The 16439-nt window shown below is 39.2% G+C and overlaps 1 protein-coding gene across 1 annotated transcript in view; it reads right to left on the reverse strand.

The window, feature by feature from the left end:
• LOC108887784 (protein kinase C-binding protein NELL1) overlaps positions 1–16439 on the reverse strand; it is a 215958-nt gene that overhangs the window by 38358 nt on the left and 161161 nt on the right. Inside the window, exon 14 of the mRNA XM_018683324.2 lies at positions 14633–14755. Within this exon, the coding sequence (XP_018538840.1) occupies positions 14633–14755 (123 nt within the window). The remainder of the gene's footprint in view (positions 1–14632; positions 14756–16439) is intronic.

Genomic DNA, 16439 nt, shown 5'->3' on the forward strand with positions numbered 1-16439 from the left:
GTAAAACAGCTGTCAATGTTTAAATGGCCCTCTGAGATTCTCACTCTCACTTTAAAAGCATTCTGCACTTTTTTCCTCCAACCATTACCTTTTAGGTAGCAAAATACAAATACATTTTCTTGTGTTCATAGTTATCTGTTACCACACAGCCCTGCTTAATGCTACTTTAAAATCCGAAGACCGCTGTCTCGAGAGTTTGACTGATCTCTTAAAAGCATGATCTATAATCCTCCACACTTTTAGAAACATCCACAAGTAAGAGGCCGCCTTAAAATACTTGCTAATGCTTTATCTTATGCTCCTGCTTGACGTCATATACACGATGATCTGCTGGGTTATGTACTCAGACTGATTAAATTTAAGAAGCAAGTTATGAACTTTGACCTGCTTCAAGTGGTGGAGATGACAGATTATAGTACTACTAACTGAGAGGACATGATTAGAAATGGTACAAGCAAAGGAAGAAATCTGTTAAAAGATGTGAATTAATCTTCATACTGTGCCGGAGTATGATTGCCCCCCCACCCCCTTGCAGATCTACACAGTCTGATAAAGCAGGTGGTGGCATTCATGTAGTTGGTTTTCTATCCGCCAATAAACATCAAGAAGAAAACTACACTACACTATGCACTCTAAATAACACTCCACCTCCGTGTGTTGGTACAGTTGCTTCACACTTGATGTGGACCATACCTGAGTGCACCAGCTTTTCAAGTGAACCTAGGCCCAGATGCAGTATGAAGTTTTCACACTAATCAAACAAATTGGACTTTGGGGTCAAGTCACTGATGTGAAAACCCCCATAATCCCACAATGAACTAGCAACAAGGACATTTTTTTCCATCTGAACAACACCTGTGCTCTTGCGACTCTGGTATACGGAGTGAATGGCAGGTAGTTTTACTGTATGTCCTCAAATCCACAAGATGAGACTGTCCTGAGCAGCAAGAGTGACAGCACTGGTCTCTTTTATAAAGGACACCTGAGTAAAGCGGAAAAATAAGAACATAGATAAGATCCACAACAAAGCGCAGCAAGCCACACACAATCACATACAACAAAAGGCAGTCTTCCCAAGTTCAGGTGGCAGATCAGAAAACTCTGAAAACTGAAATGGTTATCTGTGACAATTTTAGAAGGCACTATGGGAAAAAAAGCTCTCCTGGAGATTATGGTGCCAGATCAGAAAACATTCATTCATGTAGTTTAGGAAAGTATTGACAAGCAACCTAGTTTGTTGTTTGGGTTTTAGAGATTTATTGGATGAGACTACTTTTGACTGACCATTTATCAAATTATCTTTGTAATCAATTGCAGTCCTCACAGAGAGTTCAGCATTTCAGTCTCTTTCAAATAATCGTTTTGGTTTTAGGACCTGCAACTTTACTCTACTTTCTGGTTTACTCTCAAGTCTCTTGTCCTGGCAGACAGCCACAGGTAGCAACTATCTGCAGAACATAGTGAGGCACTTGGCAATTTAAGAGCAAGATATTCCCCTCAAGAGCAAAAAAGGTGGATACGAAAAGAAATCTGTATAAAGAAGCAACGGTTTGCCATCAATTTTGCTGTAATAACTTATGACAGTGTTGTGTTTATAAGTTGTTCTCACATCCTCAATTTTGCCAGAAAAATAATTGATGCTTAAAGGTTTTAAGTTTTATTCTATATGGTTTACGGTGTCAATAAAACTTACTGGCTCAAATTCACACTTGTGTAATAGCTGACAATAAAATTTGCAGTTATATAAAGAATATATTTCTGCTTAAATGTGTCTGCTTAGTCTGGGTATGTTTATAGATTCACTTGTGTGCTTGAAAACTTGCACAGTTGAAGTTAAAGTATGTATAAAAAAGAGCGAGAGGAGAATTTACAGAAAGTATATCTTGCAGGACACTGTGAATAAATACAAATAAAATAACCTCAAGCCAAAACAGTGCTCTTTGTGGCAGGGGGGCTTTGTGAGTGGTTATTTTTTATGTAAAAAAAAATAAAAAATCAACTGCTGAATAACAACTGAATAAAAAATATATATAATATATATATAATCATCTCATTGCGAATCTCATCTCATTGAATCAGTGTGCGGCAAACATTAACTGTCTGTTCACGCCACGTCTGGATGATTTTATCTATTTTCATCTGTGGTAGAGTCGTGGGGGCACGACCCTATCAGAGCAGCGAGGGGGCGGGAGCAGGGACGCCCTTGGCAGCTGGATGTGAGGAGCTTTCATAACAGAGGGCGGTGCAGGACGAACGACTCCCTCTATCTGAATCCATTACTGAGACACAAACAGGTAGGCAAGCTGACAGCACTGTTTTCTCCAACCTATGCTGTTTCGCTGATAAGATGAGGTTTACTGCTGAGAAGCGAGATGTAGTGGTGGAATTACCTATGACCCATGCGGCTGGAATCTGGAGGAGGGATATGCATCACATCAAGCCATGATGTGAATTTTGTTTTTTTGAAGATTGTGTTGGAAAGATGTCACTTGTTGGTCCACAGTGGTATTTTTTCTCCTTCAGTTTTCCATTACATTCAGGTTTGCAACTCATACCAAAGACGGAAAATTCAATATTTTTTTATTTACATCTTCTAAAGTATCACTATAATGAAAAGAGTCAGTTCCCCAAACACATACAAACAAAAATACTATCTAGCCATTCAGTTTAAGATATGAGATTTCTACTCCCACCCTGGAATCTAGTTTGTAGTGGTCACAGCACTAGATGACACAGAAGTGTATGAACTTGGATGATCATCATCACTGTAATGGTGCATGTAAAAAATATATTTCATTTTTAGTGGTCATCATTCCAGCTGGTTCAGCTGTGCAAGTGCCAGGACAAAGTGATTCTGTTAGATCCAGATTTAAAAATAACTTAATTGCATGATCATTTAGTTTGCAAGGAAAAACAAGGAAAGCATTAATCATTGTAACTAAACAGCAAAGCAAAAATGTATGACTCTGAATACTAGACCTGTCACTGTCACCCTGACAGACAGCACTTGGAAGAGACGGAGGACGGATGAGAGGTGGGAAACAGATGGATGATAAGATAAGAAAGAAGAGAGGAAAGATGATGGGAGTGACAGCTTAAAAATCTGCATTAAAAAAGGCTGCGGATGAGATGAGGATGTAAGGTGGATTTGGATATGCATTCGTGTGTGTGAGTGTGTGTCATGCAGGTGGAAGCCCCATCAGGTGAAGCAGCAGCTGGTATTAAAGGCAGGTGAAGAGAACAGAACCGTCATATCATCCTCTCAGGAGTTTGCTGCTGCTTCATTGCTCTCACTTTGTCAACACACTGATGTCTCCGCACATTAACCCATGTTTCTGCCTCTGTGACCTCCAGTTTAAACTTTTTATTTACACTACTGGCAGGGCTCTAGGGTGGTGGACCTGTTCCGCTTTGGTCCAGACTGAAATATATCAACAAATATTTGGTGGTTTGCTGTGTCATTTTGTACTCACAACTTTTCATCAACACCAGTCTGTCAAGGTGAAATATCTCAACATCCACTATGAATTGGCACAATTATTTTTTAACAGACATCCAAATAAATGTAGTGGAGTGTAAATTACAATATTTTCTCCTGAAATACCTGTGGAGATCAGGTATAAAGAAGCATAAACTTAAAACACTCTACCATTGTAATAAGCAAAATGTAATAGTTGTTTTAATGTAACCCTCTTATGTCTCTGGCTTTTCCTCAGATGAGTGTTTTCTTTCTTTCTCTCTCTCTCTCGCTCTCTCTCTCTCTCTGTGTGTGTGTGTGTGTGTGTGTGTCCGCCTCCAAATTTCCTGTTTGGCAGAAACATTGTACTAATTAGCTGAAGAACCCAGTATCAGAGTCTAATAAGCACGCACAAGCAAAAACATGCACACAAAAAACACCTTGCCAGATCACAGACACACACACATCACAAAAGATCAATAACTATTAATAGACCAATTTTAAAAAAGAGACATGATCCATATTCTCCTGTCTGTGTCCATCAGCACATTAGTGGAAGGCTGGAATCATCAATTGACTGATAGTAATCCTGTTACCATTCACAGTAATACAGTAATATAACTCATATTTTTTTTTGTTCACCACAGTAATAAAATACAGAAAGGCAGAAGAGGCTGAATGCTTTGAATAAAACTGGAAAGTACTTCTGTCATATAAACATGAGAATATCACCATGATATATAACTAGTGTTCAGGACAGAATGAGCAGTCCATGGCATTAAGATCCAAAAATAGTCAACAATGGCTGTGAGTAAACATTACTGGACTACAGCAGCTTAAGTTGCAGGGCGTTTTCCTAGTCAAGTATTTCCTTTACCTGTCTATCCGTTATTTTTTGTGTGTGTGTGCAGCCTGCAGCCTGCCATAAATCAGTCAGGGGCCACAGATCTGAACTAAAGTGTTTTGGAGCCTGGAGCCTCTGGGCTTTGTGCTTTTCAGTCTCAGTCGAAATGCCGTCTGTGTTTGAAAACAGGCTTTTTTACACCGCCACTATGAATTTCTTTATGCTATTAGTGCAGGTTGCAAATTAAATTCACTATAAGGCAGAGAACGACAAGGGTAGCACATTTGCTTCTGAGCAAAATTTATTTTCTTTGATTTTCAGTTGATTGGACGAGGGAGAAGGCATCTAGAGAAATTAAACAGAGATGATAAGCACAACTTTATCAACAGACAAACTAATGCATTATTTATCATGTAAACATATATCCAGTATTGTACACTTGTTCCTATTAAGGCAAATAAAATACATCAGGTAAAAGTTATTGCTTCACTTTATTCACTTTTACAGTATATAAAGATTTTATAAGTCAAAAGAGTCTACTTTGAAGTTATCAAATAACTTGAAAATGGGGAGTAGATTGGTGCGTAAAACTGAAAATGATGAAGTGTCAAGTAGGGACGATTTCATTTTCCAGTTTGTGATATGTGCATTAGTATTTACTAGGGAGGAATATGTTTACACAAACTGTTTTTCCGTAGTGTTAAATTCTGTGGTGTCAGCTAATGTTTTCTTTTATATGTGTTTGTCAAACACATTTTGTGTGTTACAATGCACTGCTTGTCTCTGGATTTTTAATGCCAATTTTTAACTCTTATTATTTTATCTATTTATTTATTTATTTTTTGGCTTTTTCTGAAGCCATGACTTTGCGTGTTTCAAATCCTCCTCTAACTCTGTGGAAAAGCCCACTGCTGATAATGAGTTCCCACACAACAGTTATCACAGGATTAGTGGTAAAATCAACATGAAAGTGCTTTAATTGTCAGCTTGTCTAATGGTCACTAACTGCAAGCTTCAAGCCATGTTGAAGTGAATTGAAAGCTCAGGGCTGAATTTATTTATTTAAAATTTCTTTTCTATGTACACTTCTTTGTGTCTTTTCTACACTTCATATCTCTGAGAATCTTTCAAAAGAGACGATCTGAGAGAGTAAAATCACTCTTTGGTTGAAATACTCGACACATGTCTGCACTAAAACCATAATTTGTGATGAGTAATTACAATTTAACTCTTGGGATCACCAGCCAAAAAGATTGGTAACCTCTAGCACATATCGCTGCTTTATCTGTGTTTTTCTGTTGTATACATCAGTTCTGTTGTTGCTGCTGGGGCAGTATCTACTTTACTGCACTCAGGGAACTGTGCCCACACACCTCCTCCTGTCTCACATTCACCTTCATGCTCCGGGAAAAATCATGAGAGGATACAAAAAAGGGCAATAAAACCATAAAACACACAAAAGATGCATCTGCAGAACCAAACCAGACATAATGTGGACGATAAGAGTTCATTTTAACTTTGCCAGAACGTCTTAAAACATATTCCTCAGTAGACTCTGTTGGTCCCTCCTGTCAAGCTGTCAAGCCATATAACTCAGATGTAGGCATGGACTCACTGTTTCTTCACGTTTTTTCTAAACATTCAGAAAACATACCTTTACATTAGCAGTAGTTACAGCTGCACAAGAGCTGGCTTTAGGCCTTCTGAGGCAAGTGTAAATTTCAAATCCAAGTCAAATGTCAAGTCTGTCAGGTTAGGTCTTCAGAAGCAGCCAACATGCTTGCATGCTCTAAATGTTGACAAATACAATTTCACAGCTTTTGACGTGTGAGTTTTTACATACTGTTGCTAAGACCATGTCCTATCAAAGCACAGGCCTGATAATTCTTTAAAGAATAATTCCAGTTTTGATTTTGCAAACTGGATCTCATTTTAGAGTTTTGGCCATAAATTCTACCAGTTATAATAACATTGTACTAACCAAGTCAGTGGCTGAGATTCAAAAAGATAGCACTTAAAAGAAGTCAAACAAGGCAAAAGGCAAAGAGTCAGAAAATCAGACAGGTTTGAATATAAGACCTACCTTGTGTATTCATTTTCTCTCTTTTATCAGGTGAAATTTTGAAACTTGAATGTTTTGTTTTCAAGTCTCAAGTCAAGCTCAGTCTTTAAGGAGTCAAGAGTCAATTAAGTCAGTTCTCATGTCCTTGTTTGTGACTGAAGTATCATATCTCAAGTCTACATCTCACAACAGCACTAATATTGATTATCACTACAAATACACTCAATAAATGTATGAATTACCTTCTACAATTTGTGTACTAGTTTAGCTGTCCTCTCTTTGTCACACTACATTACTGACAAGCATCTCCTTATAAAACAAAGAGTATTATTTTCATAGATTTAACACTGAAGAGTGTCATCGACACAAGGCTGATTGAAGACAAAAAACCACAACAGAGTAGATAGAATGAGGACAGCATGCTAGATCTTCGCCTGCTGCACTAAATTACATTACAAGAAAGAATCTGATAGAGCTGAACACAAGAGAGGATTTTTCTCTTTGCTGCACAGCAGCTAAATCTAACAGTGGGGCATAGACTAAAAATAATTGCCTAAAATGATAATTGCAACAAAGCTTCAAAAACAAGTAGTGTTTTTTTTCTTGCTACATTTTTCCCCCCACATTTGCAATTAATCATAGCTTCAGATACTGTGGTTTTCACCCAATTAAATGTTGTAAAACATTATGCCCTCTAGCGCAGAACTACACAGGAGAGAAACCGCTAAATGTGTTTCTCCTATCAAAAAGGGATGAAGGGGAGCAATAATTATGTAAACAGAAAATTAAATGCTTCAGACATGTAGGAGAAATGAAGGCTGAATCCAACAACCCCCCTCTCTCATTTCTCTTTTCCCCTCCCTGCAGCAAACACCCCCTTCTCTCCATCTCTCAGAATACATTAGGCTGGGTTTCACAGCTTCCTGTTAGCTGGTTGCAACATGGTTCCCTCTGTGATTAGCTCCGATAGCAAGATGAGAAAAGCACAAGTCAATGCCTTTGTCCTCTGTGCTGCTGTTTAGACTCGCTTCTCAAATCCCCTCTATTTAAAACCCCTTTGTCTATACAAACCAGTCCTAGGGAATGAAACGGACCATTAACAAGATTAGCTCACTCATTCTGCTGCCGACAAAGGCTCTGCAATAGGCTGCTGATCATTAGGCTGCAAGCAGGAACAATGCTGATCTATAATCTTACGCTGTGCTCCGATTGAACTATTGTGGACCATTTATTGTGTTCTGAGGCAGATGACATAATGGTGGCCTTTTTCTCCCCAAGAGAATTGCAATACAAAAGGAGGGAAAGTGAGATGAAGGGGGAGGAAGAAAGAGTAAGTAAAGGTAGAGGGAGTCTTAACCCCTCATTTATTCTCACTTCCAGTCAGCCCAGACAATCAATAGCGGCGAAATGGGCTCTTGAGATGAAGGCCTTTCTTTATGTACCCCTGCAATCATCCCAGTCACAGCGGGAGGGTAGGATGGGGCATCTGCAGGCCGTCCAGGAGATGCATACTTGGCAGATATGGAGTTAAATTCAAAGCTTTGGAAATGATTACCAAGTGCACTTCCCAGCTGGGTTTTGCCATTTCGAAATTTTGGATTGGGAAATCTCTCATGCCGATATGAATACAATCATTTTAAACTCAATTTCTTAAATTGTCCTCTTAAATTGTGTTTTTAAACCAAAGCTGCAGTAAGACTGAACAGTGTGAGCCTCTACAATAGCAGCACTTCTCCATCTATTGTCTGTTTGCATAATATCAGCGGCAGGCAAATCTATTGTGTCGTTAACAGTCACCGAAGGGGCATGGCATTGCTGTAGCAACAATATCAGCCATAATTACTCTCCTTTAATAGAAATGAGATGTGAGGTGTAATCACCACTCACTCTGTGAGAGAGAAGAAGTGGGCGGGCCATAGCAGACTGTCTGACTGTGGCGAATGTATATGGCTTCGCTGAGCTCCACCCCAGAGATCACTGAGGCAGAGATCCAACTGAGAGGGGAGGAATCACCCCACTGAGAGCCACACTGAAGCCACATTACACATCTGTTACAGGAGCCTATCAGGGGAAATTTAATAGATTCTCCCAGGTAGTAATCCTCTGGTGTCCAACAAATCCTTACAGGTGAGTATGGGGTATCACAATACAGAAAATGAAAAGGTAGAGAGGGTATGATTACTGGATACATATCATGGCCATCAAGTAATTTACTGCTATTATTTATAATGTCATACAGAATACTAATGTCTGTATACTGTTGGTTTCCACATCATTGTTTGGTCAGATATTCCAGTAATTCCAGTTAAGGTTAATAGAAAAAACCTCAATGGCACATGTCACCGAAGTTGTCATAACTAAACAACAAAAACAAGCTGATGACCCACATGGATCAATTGTGTGGTCTGCAAACCTTTATGGTTGACTGTGTGTGCTCATGTACACACACCCCTGATCAAACAATCAGAATACACAACTAGCAGTGCCTTCACCTACTTTAAGAAGATCTCCACAGTTCAGTATTCAGATTTCAGTCCGCTGCCTAAGTATTTCACCAGCAGATAGATAGATAGATGGATAGACACTTTATTAATCCCAAAGGAAATTTAAGAGCAGGCAGCTGTTTTCAGAGAAATGTTCAAATAAACCCACTGTACAATACTACAACAGACAGACAGAAGTTAGCAACTAGCTGGTGAACATAATGGAGCTTTTAGCTGTTGAGCTGAATCAGACTTTTCCCTGAAGTGATGGTGGCGATTAAGACAAAGCTAAAAGGATGGCGGGTACTAGTGTTACATTAGTGGCGTGGCCAGACACATGACTCTAAATGACACTTGCCATAACAACTTTATATGGTGATATGGGTTGCTCTGCTGCCCCATGTGGCAGAAGAAGCTGACTCAAGTGGCATCATCTCAGGCAATTTATCAGATTTCACAGTTCCCTCTGGAGACACAAATGGCTTTATATAACTCCCCAAGACCTGCAAACAGACTTTGCTGTGTAAAATTGGTGAAGATTCCTTTTAACAGGCATGTGAACTCCCAAACAGACTGCATACCGTTATTATTGATCCTGAGTCATTAACTGCCCCAGTGTGTGTATGGGATGTCCAGCCATCTGCACTGACCTTCTCTTTCAGACTTTTTTTGTCATGGTACAACAACATCACACCATATCTGAGAGAGGGCAGTCATTATTCATAAAATCATACAAGGTTGCTTATGAGGAAAACAAAGGAGGAGCTGTTATTTTGTACCTACAATGTACAACCACAGACCCCAGTGTAATGCTAGTAGACCTGATGTCTTTTCAGCAACAGTGAGTAGGAAACTCTTGATCAAGTGCTGTATGTTCCTCCATTTTAAACTGTAGCTGAATACCAAAAGTCCATTCTAAGACACTTCATCAGAAAATAACACCTGATTCCTGAAACATCACATAATGAGATCTAACAGAGGACAAGGATCTGAAAGAAGGTTTTCCTTTAAGGTAAAACAAAATGAGAGATTTAGAGTTTTAAAGTCATTGAGTATGCAAAGCCACGTCTATAGCTGTCCTTGTCATCCTCCTAGTCGTAGCAAACACAAGTTACATCTTTGCAAATAAAATGCTCTCTCTTTGAAAACAAATTAAGTGCAGCAGTGGAATTTGAAAATGTTTACTTTTACAGGAAATAAACCACTGTCACTCAAGGGTGCTCATCACCTGTTCAGCTTTTAACACATCAAGTTAATCACACACTTTTGGCTGAGAAACCAGATTTAGCTCCGTCTGCTATGGACTCATTGCTCAAGGCTGGCTAAACACACTTTTTTGCTTTATTAACATTAGCGGGGACAGGCTGAAGAGCTGCAGTCACACTCAGACTAATTCCCTTATTCCTGAGAGGGCTGCGGTGATGTATGAGGGGAACGAGATGGGAGGCACAGGTCGATTGGCCAACACTGTCGCCATCACACAATAATGAGATCTCTGGGGGAGGGGAATAGAGAGGCCGATTCCTCCAACTACCCACTCCAGTAATACTAATTGGCCAGAATAGGGTAGGTAAGATGTGGGAAGTTTTAATGACATTATTAAAAAAGTACAGAATTTCCTCACCTGCTTCTGAGAAATATCATCATTGAATAGGATTGACACTGTCATGAATGGTCCCTGTAAAATGGCTGATTACACAATATGGCTAAAAGCAGGTGGGCATGCCTTTCCATTTACATGTGGTTTTAGTCTGGGACAGATTTTCATGGTTTGGGCTACACCTCAGACAATAGTGTGCTTCAACAGTTTGGGGAAAGCCCACTTTGTGCAACATAAAATCCCCCCATGCACAAGGTAAGATAATGAGTTTCCTTGATTGGTGTGGAAGAACGAGGCTGGCATGCACAGAGCCTTTCCAACAACTTTGGGATCAATTAAAATCTTACTGGCTGACATCAGTGTCTGACCTCACTAATGCTCTTGTGGCTGAGTGACTTTGGGAGACCCGGGAACAGGGTATTACAGTAGTCCGGTCAGCTAAAACCAAAAGCATGAATCAGCTTTTCAAGGTCATGTCTGAATAACAGGTCTCTGATTCTAGTAATATGTCTTAAGTAATAAAAGGCTGATTTCACAATTGACTTGATGTGACTACTTACACTAAAGTCCTCAGGTGATCAATTATAGTCACTCACTTTATGGGGGGTTTTGGTCCAAAAATAATGACTTTTGTTTTTTTAAGTCCAAAAAAAACTTTGGTGCATCCAGACATTGATGTAAGATAAACTGGGGCAAGTGATTTAGTGGTCTGTGGTCACTGGCAGAGCTACAGTCAGGTTATATATTGTGTGTGTGCATGTAGCATGAGCCTGGAGACAATCCAGAGGCAGAAACTGTGTGCAAGGCACTTTGCAAATTGCATTGATCCCTCCTTAGACCTGCCTCCCACCTGCCGCCCATCCTAATGCCTGTGCTACAGAGGGCCACAATCTGCCTTTCTCCCTTGCACCCACTCTATCACTCACAAGCACAGACATATAAACAGCCACCTGCAGCAGCATATGACACGCTTTCCCTTGCTAATCATTGGTATGACTGACATGCTTTCCTCTGTCCTGTCCTTCCAATTACAACATTATTAGCTGTCACGGTAATGAGCAGCAGTGCAGATACAGAACATGACTTAATGAGTGAGAAATCACACTGGAACATGGCAGGAGGGTCAAATTTTTACCATGTTTTAATTTGATTTTTGTTAAATAAGTTGAAAGATGATCAAATTATTTCAGAGGTCACTGAGTGGTCATCAGTGTGCTAGATTTTGGTTTTGAACTTACATTTGGAATTTCAAAGACTTTTAACCCAATCATTAATGGAACTACTGTTTACGTATCATGTTTTGAGAAAATCACAAAAATGCACTGCTGCACTGAGATTGCCTTTACAGACAAGTCTCATCTGCTGATGTTGGCTCTTTCACAGAGACTGATATCCCATGATGCACCATATTTTTCTGGGATTTTATTGAGATCATGTTTAAGTCGTTTGGAAAATCAAAGCCTAATTAAGCTTAATGATACTCTCATCTCTTGGACAGCAGCCAAGCATAAGCACACAGTCATGAAAATTACATGAAAGGGCTTCTTGAGAGCTCATGGGACCTCTTTATTTACAAATTAAGTACTAGACACAAGTAGAGTGGAATATCAAACGTCTACTTTTTGAATTGTGGTAGTAATTGCTTGATGTGTTTCTTAGTCTTGCTGATTTATTATCTTTTGGAGCGAAAATCTGAAAAAAGCAGAATTTTTATTTCAGTATCAAAGCTCAGTATGAGAAATATTACCATCACATATAAACAACTGTTGTGCATTGGTCTGTCAGGGTTGGTTATCGGTAGCATTTTATCAATATCCAGTATCAAATCTGCCAAAGTTGAATCTTGTGCAATCTTTTATCGAATTTAAATCTTTTTTTTTTTTTAACATTCAACAATTTTGAGCAACAAAAGCCAGAGATTACAAATGCTAACGATAAAAAATACAGTTCAATATGCTATAATACATATGTTCTTCCACATATATTGCATATATGCTCTTTAGTTCAATGGCAAAATGAATGTTGTATTAATTATTCTCTGCTAATAAAAAAAGGGAGATGACAAAAAAATCAATAACACACTTGGAGGTATTTTATCAGCCTGGAGCAGTATCCAACTACAACTACGCTGCCATTTTGGCAAAGTATCTCTTGTAAAAGAGATTGTATCTCAAGAGACTTCCTGGTTACTTAGTCAAAGACTGAGCTTGACATAGAGTGTACTTCCTCTCTCTCTATACCCTGCCAACCCTCTAATGAGTGTCTTCAAACCCCATAAGGGTCCTACACGGACTGTTATCGAGTGTCCTGCTTCATCTGACATGAACCTGCAGCAACTGTCCCTGTGGGACAGCCTTCAGTGCAAATATACAGTTAAATATAGTTCATACAGTACAAGGCTGAGTGGACACAGAATGTCAGAGGGCATGTAAACAGCTACACAGGCCCTCCACAAATATTCACTCACATTAACACTAACACTGGGTCACAGAACAACAATACAGAAACAAATGCCACTGCCAGATCCCAATTTGTTTTTCATGTAACTGGAAAACGACCAGAAAAGTAATTTAATGTTTTGCTTGTTTTATTTTTCACTTTACTGTTCAGTTCGATACAGGAGTTGTTAAACACAGTGCAGCTTCCCCCGAATGGGAAATCGTTCTGATATAATAAAAAGAAATAATTCAGTCTTATGAAGAGCACTGACTGCTGTTGTACTCACAGAGTTTATCAAAAATGCCATGTCTGTATTGGCTGGCCAGTGAAAATGGCCAGTTCTTACCAAAAACCAGTGGCAAGATGTCTACATGGATTGTAACAAGCTATTGAAACCAAGTAACAAACATCAAGGTTGCACAGTTATAGCAGGATGCTAAGCTGATACAGGTACAGACAAAGCCAGCAAAGCAGAAACCTTGAAATTCATACAGTTATACAAAGCTCAGTTAGTTTAAAGTTGAGCAGATGTCAAAATGCACCAATACCATCTTTTAAAATACTGTACTTCTACTCTATGCGTGCACAGCTCTTGAGGTTACGAAAGTGAGAGATTTCACAGGTGCATGACATCTCTTGTGTGCCACCGTTGGTCTGAAACAGCAGGACTGATATTATACAATACTGAAATTGAATTGAATTGAATTGAATTGAATACTGTAAGAAAATATTCAAAGCAAGATGGAAAAATATGTAAATAACTTTAACCTGCCATTTTAACATTCAACAACATTATACAGCTGTACAACAATAGTCACAATTCCACTTTAAGTCAACAAATGACAAAAGTGGAGCCCTAGTTGTATGTATGTATTGTGCAGTATTTTGTAGGAAATTTATGAAAATGGTACTGGTATACTTGTATAAAAGATGGCATATGTTACGAAAAGGATTATTTTGATACAGAAGTTATATATAATTATTGTTTTAATGGCATTTAAAATACTAAAATTACTATAACTTACATGTACTCAAATATAGTTGTTAATATTCTCTTTAAACAGAGGATGCGTTACCTAGAAACCTAAAAGGTTTTTGTAAAATGAATGCCTACTTCACTATGTTAAGTGTCACTTTAAGCATTTATTAATGTGCTTTTATTGAGGTACTTTCTCCACTTGATTTACTCATAGACTGTCCCTGTTTTAATTTTCTGAAGATGACAGCATACAAACCACAAGTGCTTTAGCTATTAGGCTGGAGTGTACTAAGCACACTCCAAAGGTCTATGCAGCAGGATGAATGGAGGCTTTTATTAAGATATTGTGTTTTTTTCTAAGTATATTGTCACAACTGTTAGTGATGTTAATACAACACACACACAAGCACACACACTGTGCATAAATATTTTCTCATTTCCTCTCTCCTTCCTCCCTCCATTTGTATAATACTGTAGGGCCAATCGGGTGAGGCGATTGGGCGGGGCGACAGGTCAACAGGGAGCAGGGTGAGCAGTGAGGGAAAAGGGGTACACATGTGGAAAAACAGGTTGAAACGGGACCAGAATTAATTTTCATCATTTCTGTGGCAGCTGCTGCCTGGTTAGGTGATGTGAAGGAGGACTGAACCATGGTGTTATGGGGCAGAGAGTCAGCCACCATCAGAGGATGTGGATGAAGGTTTGAGTCTGTTATCTCCATGTCTTTTTTTTTTGTGTCTGGAGGGCTGTTCCAGGGCAGGAACTTACCTCTGCAGATGGTGCCGTTGCCCACGTAGCCCGGCTTGCAGGTACACAGGTGTCCTCTGATGGTGTTGGTGCAGATGGCGTTCTCATCACACAAATTTTGGCCACTGGCACACTCGTCATGCTCTGAGGGAGGGAGAGGGAGAGGGAGAGAGGGAGAGGGAGAGAGAGAGAGAGAGAGAGAGAGAGAGAGTTTAGAATAGCTGTGTGTTTGCTGCGTGAAATATGGAGAGGTCACTGGGAAAAATTTTCTTTTTGAGCATAGCAGCCATTTAAACTCCGTTGATGAGAGGACAGTTAACAAGCTGGTTGGCTGAGAATATGAGGCCACAGCTGAACTTTTCATCTGTCAGCAGCCAGCTTTCTGAACATTTGTGGTTCAAAACACCAGTTCTGCTTGGCACATTCAAAATGGATGTGAGGTGGATTTTGGATCAAGAAGGCTACTTCAAACAACAAAGGCATAGCCACTTTTTCTACCCCAGTTTTACTTTAAAACCACCACCTGCACCACCAGCTGATACATGCCAGGTGTGCTGACTGATTGCTCAGTATCAGCATCAATTAGCGTAATGATGTTGGCTTAAATACTAGTGACTAGTGAGACACTACATCAAGAAATACATCAACACTTAACATTCACAGAACCATGTGAACAACTTGAGCTTTCAAGAAGCTTACAGACCACTAATTCCACAGAGTTTACATGTCTAATGGAAAATAATAATTGCTTAAATTAAAATATTTCCAAGTGTTCCGCTATAATACAAATAAATGGTTAAATATGGACTCCAAGACAATGCATACAAGGATCACACAAACTATGACTGGTCAGCATGCGCTTCTTCTGTGTTCTCCTACAAGTTTATAATGCCACTAGAGTTTTTTGACAGTGGAGACAACATGAGGCAAGTTGAAAAACTCAGTTATCTTCTCCCTGTCAATAACACACCGAGCAAGGATATCCATCCGTCCGTCCATCTGTCCATCCATTATCTTTTCTTTCCCAGCTGACCGTGATTGCGGATGCAAGACAAGGTGAACATTTCTATTGTCGCCTATAGCACAGTGTGGATTAAAGAATCTATACGTAGATAAAGTGGGGAACATTACATTCCAAAGCACAATTTGATCAGAACATATACTGTATAATAGATCTGTCTAGTGTTACGTTCACAGAGTGAAATCCCACACCTAACTGTGAATCAAAACCTATGTTGTAGGTATCTATGGCACGACTCCCCCTGTAAAATACTCTTCTTTATTACTTAGGGGATACCAGAGAGGGGGGAAAGTGTAATACTGTATCACATTTCTATGAATATAATGTGACTAGGACCTGAAAATGACATTAAAATATCAGATTTCATGTTTTGTTTTGTTTTTCTTTTGTGCTTTTACATATCCACGCATTTATGACCTGTAACTATTCAATTCAAACTGATATATTCTTCTCATTCAGTTATTATAGCTCATTCAAATGATGTAATATTAAGAACATCAGAGCAGTTAACCATGCATGAATTATCTGTTAAAAGGCTTTGGTGACAGGTGGCTGCAGAGATGCAAACTGAACCAGCGGTACCATAGAAAAGAGCATCACATCAACCTAATTCTCTACAGCTGATGAAAAAACTGTAGGACTGCTGGTATGTCAAAACCTTGCAAGTGCAATTTTGGCATTTTTCTCCTCATCCATGGATTGAAAGCTGCATGGTTCTTCATGGGCTGTATAAATTCTATGACCATAAAACTGAGAGACTATTCAATTATAAAAAAAACACAAAGCACAAGGTCAACAGTCTGAAAA

Source organism: Lates calcarifer, linkage group LG2 (assembly GCF_001640805.2).
Source record: "Lates calcarifer isolate ASB-BC8 linkage group LG2, TLL_Latcal_v3, whole genome shotgun sequence".
NCBI lineage: Eukaryota > Metazoa > Chordata > Actinopteri > Centropomidae > Lates > Lates calcarifer.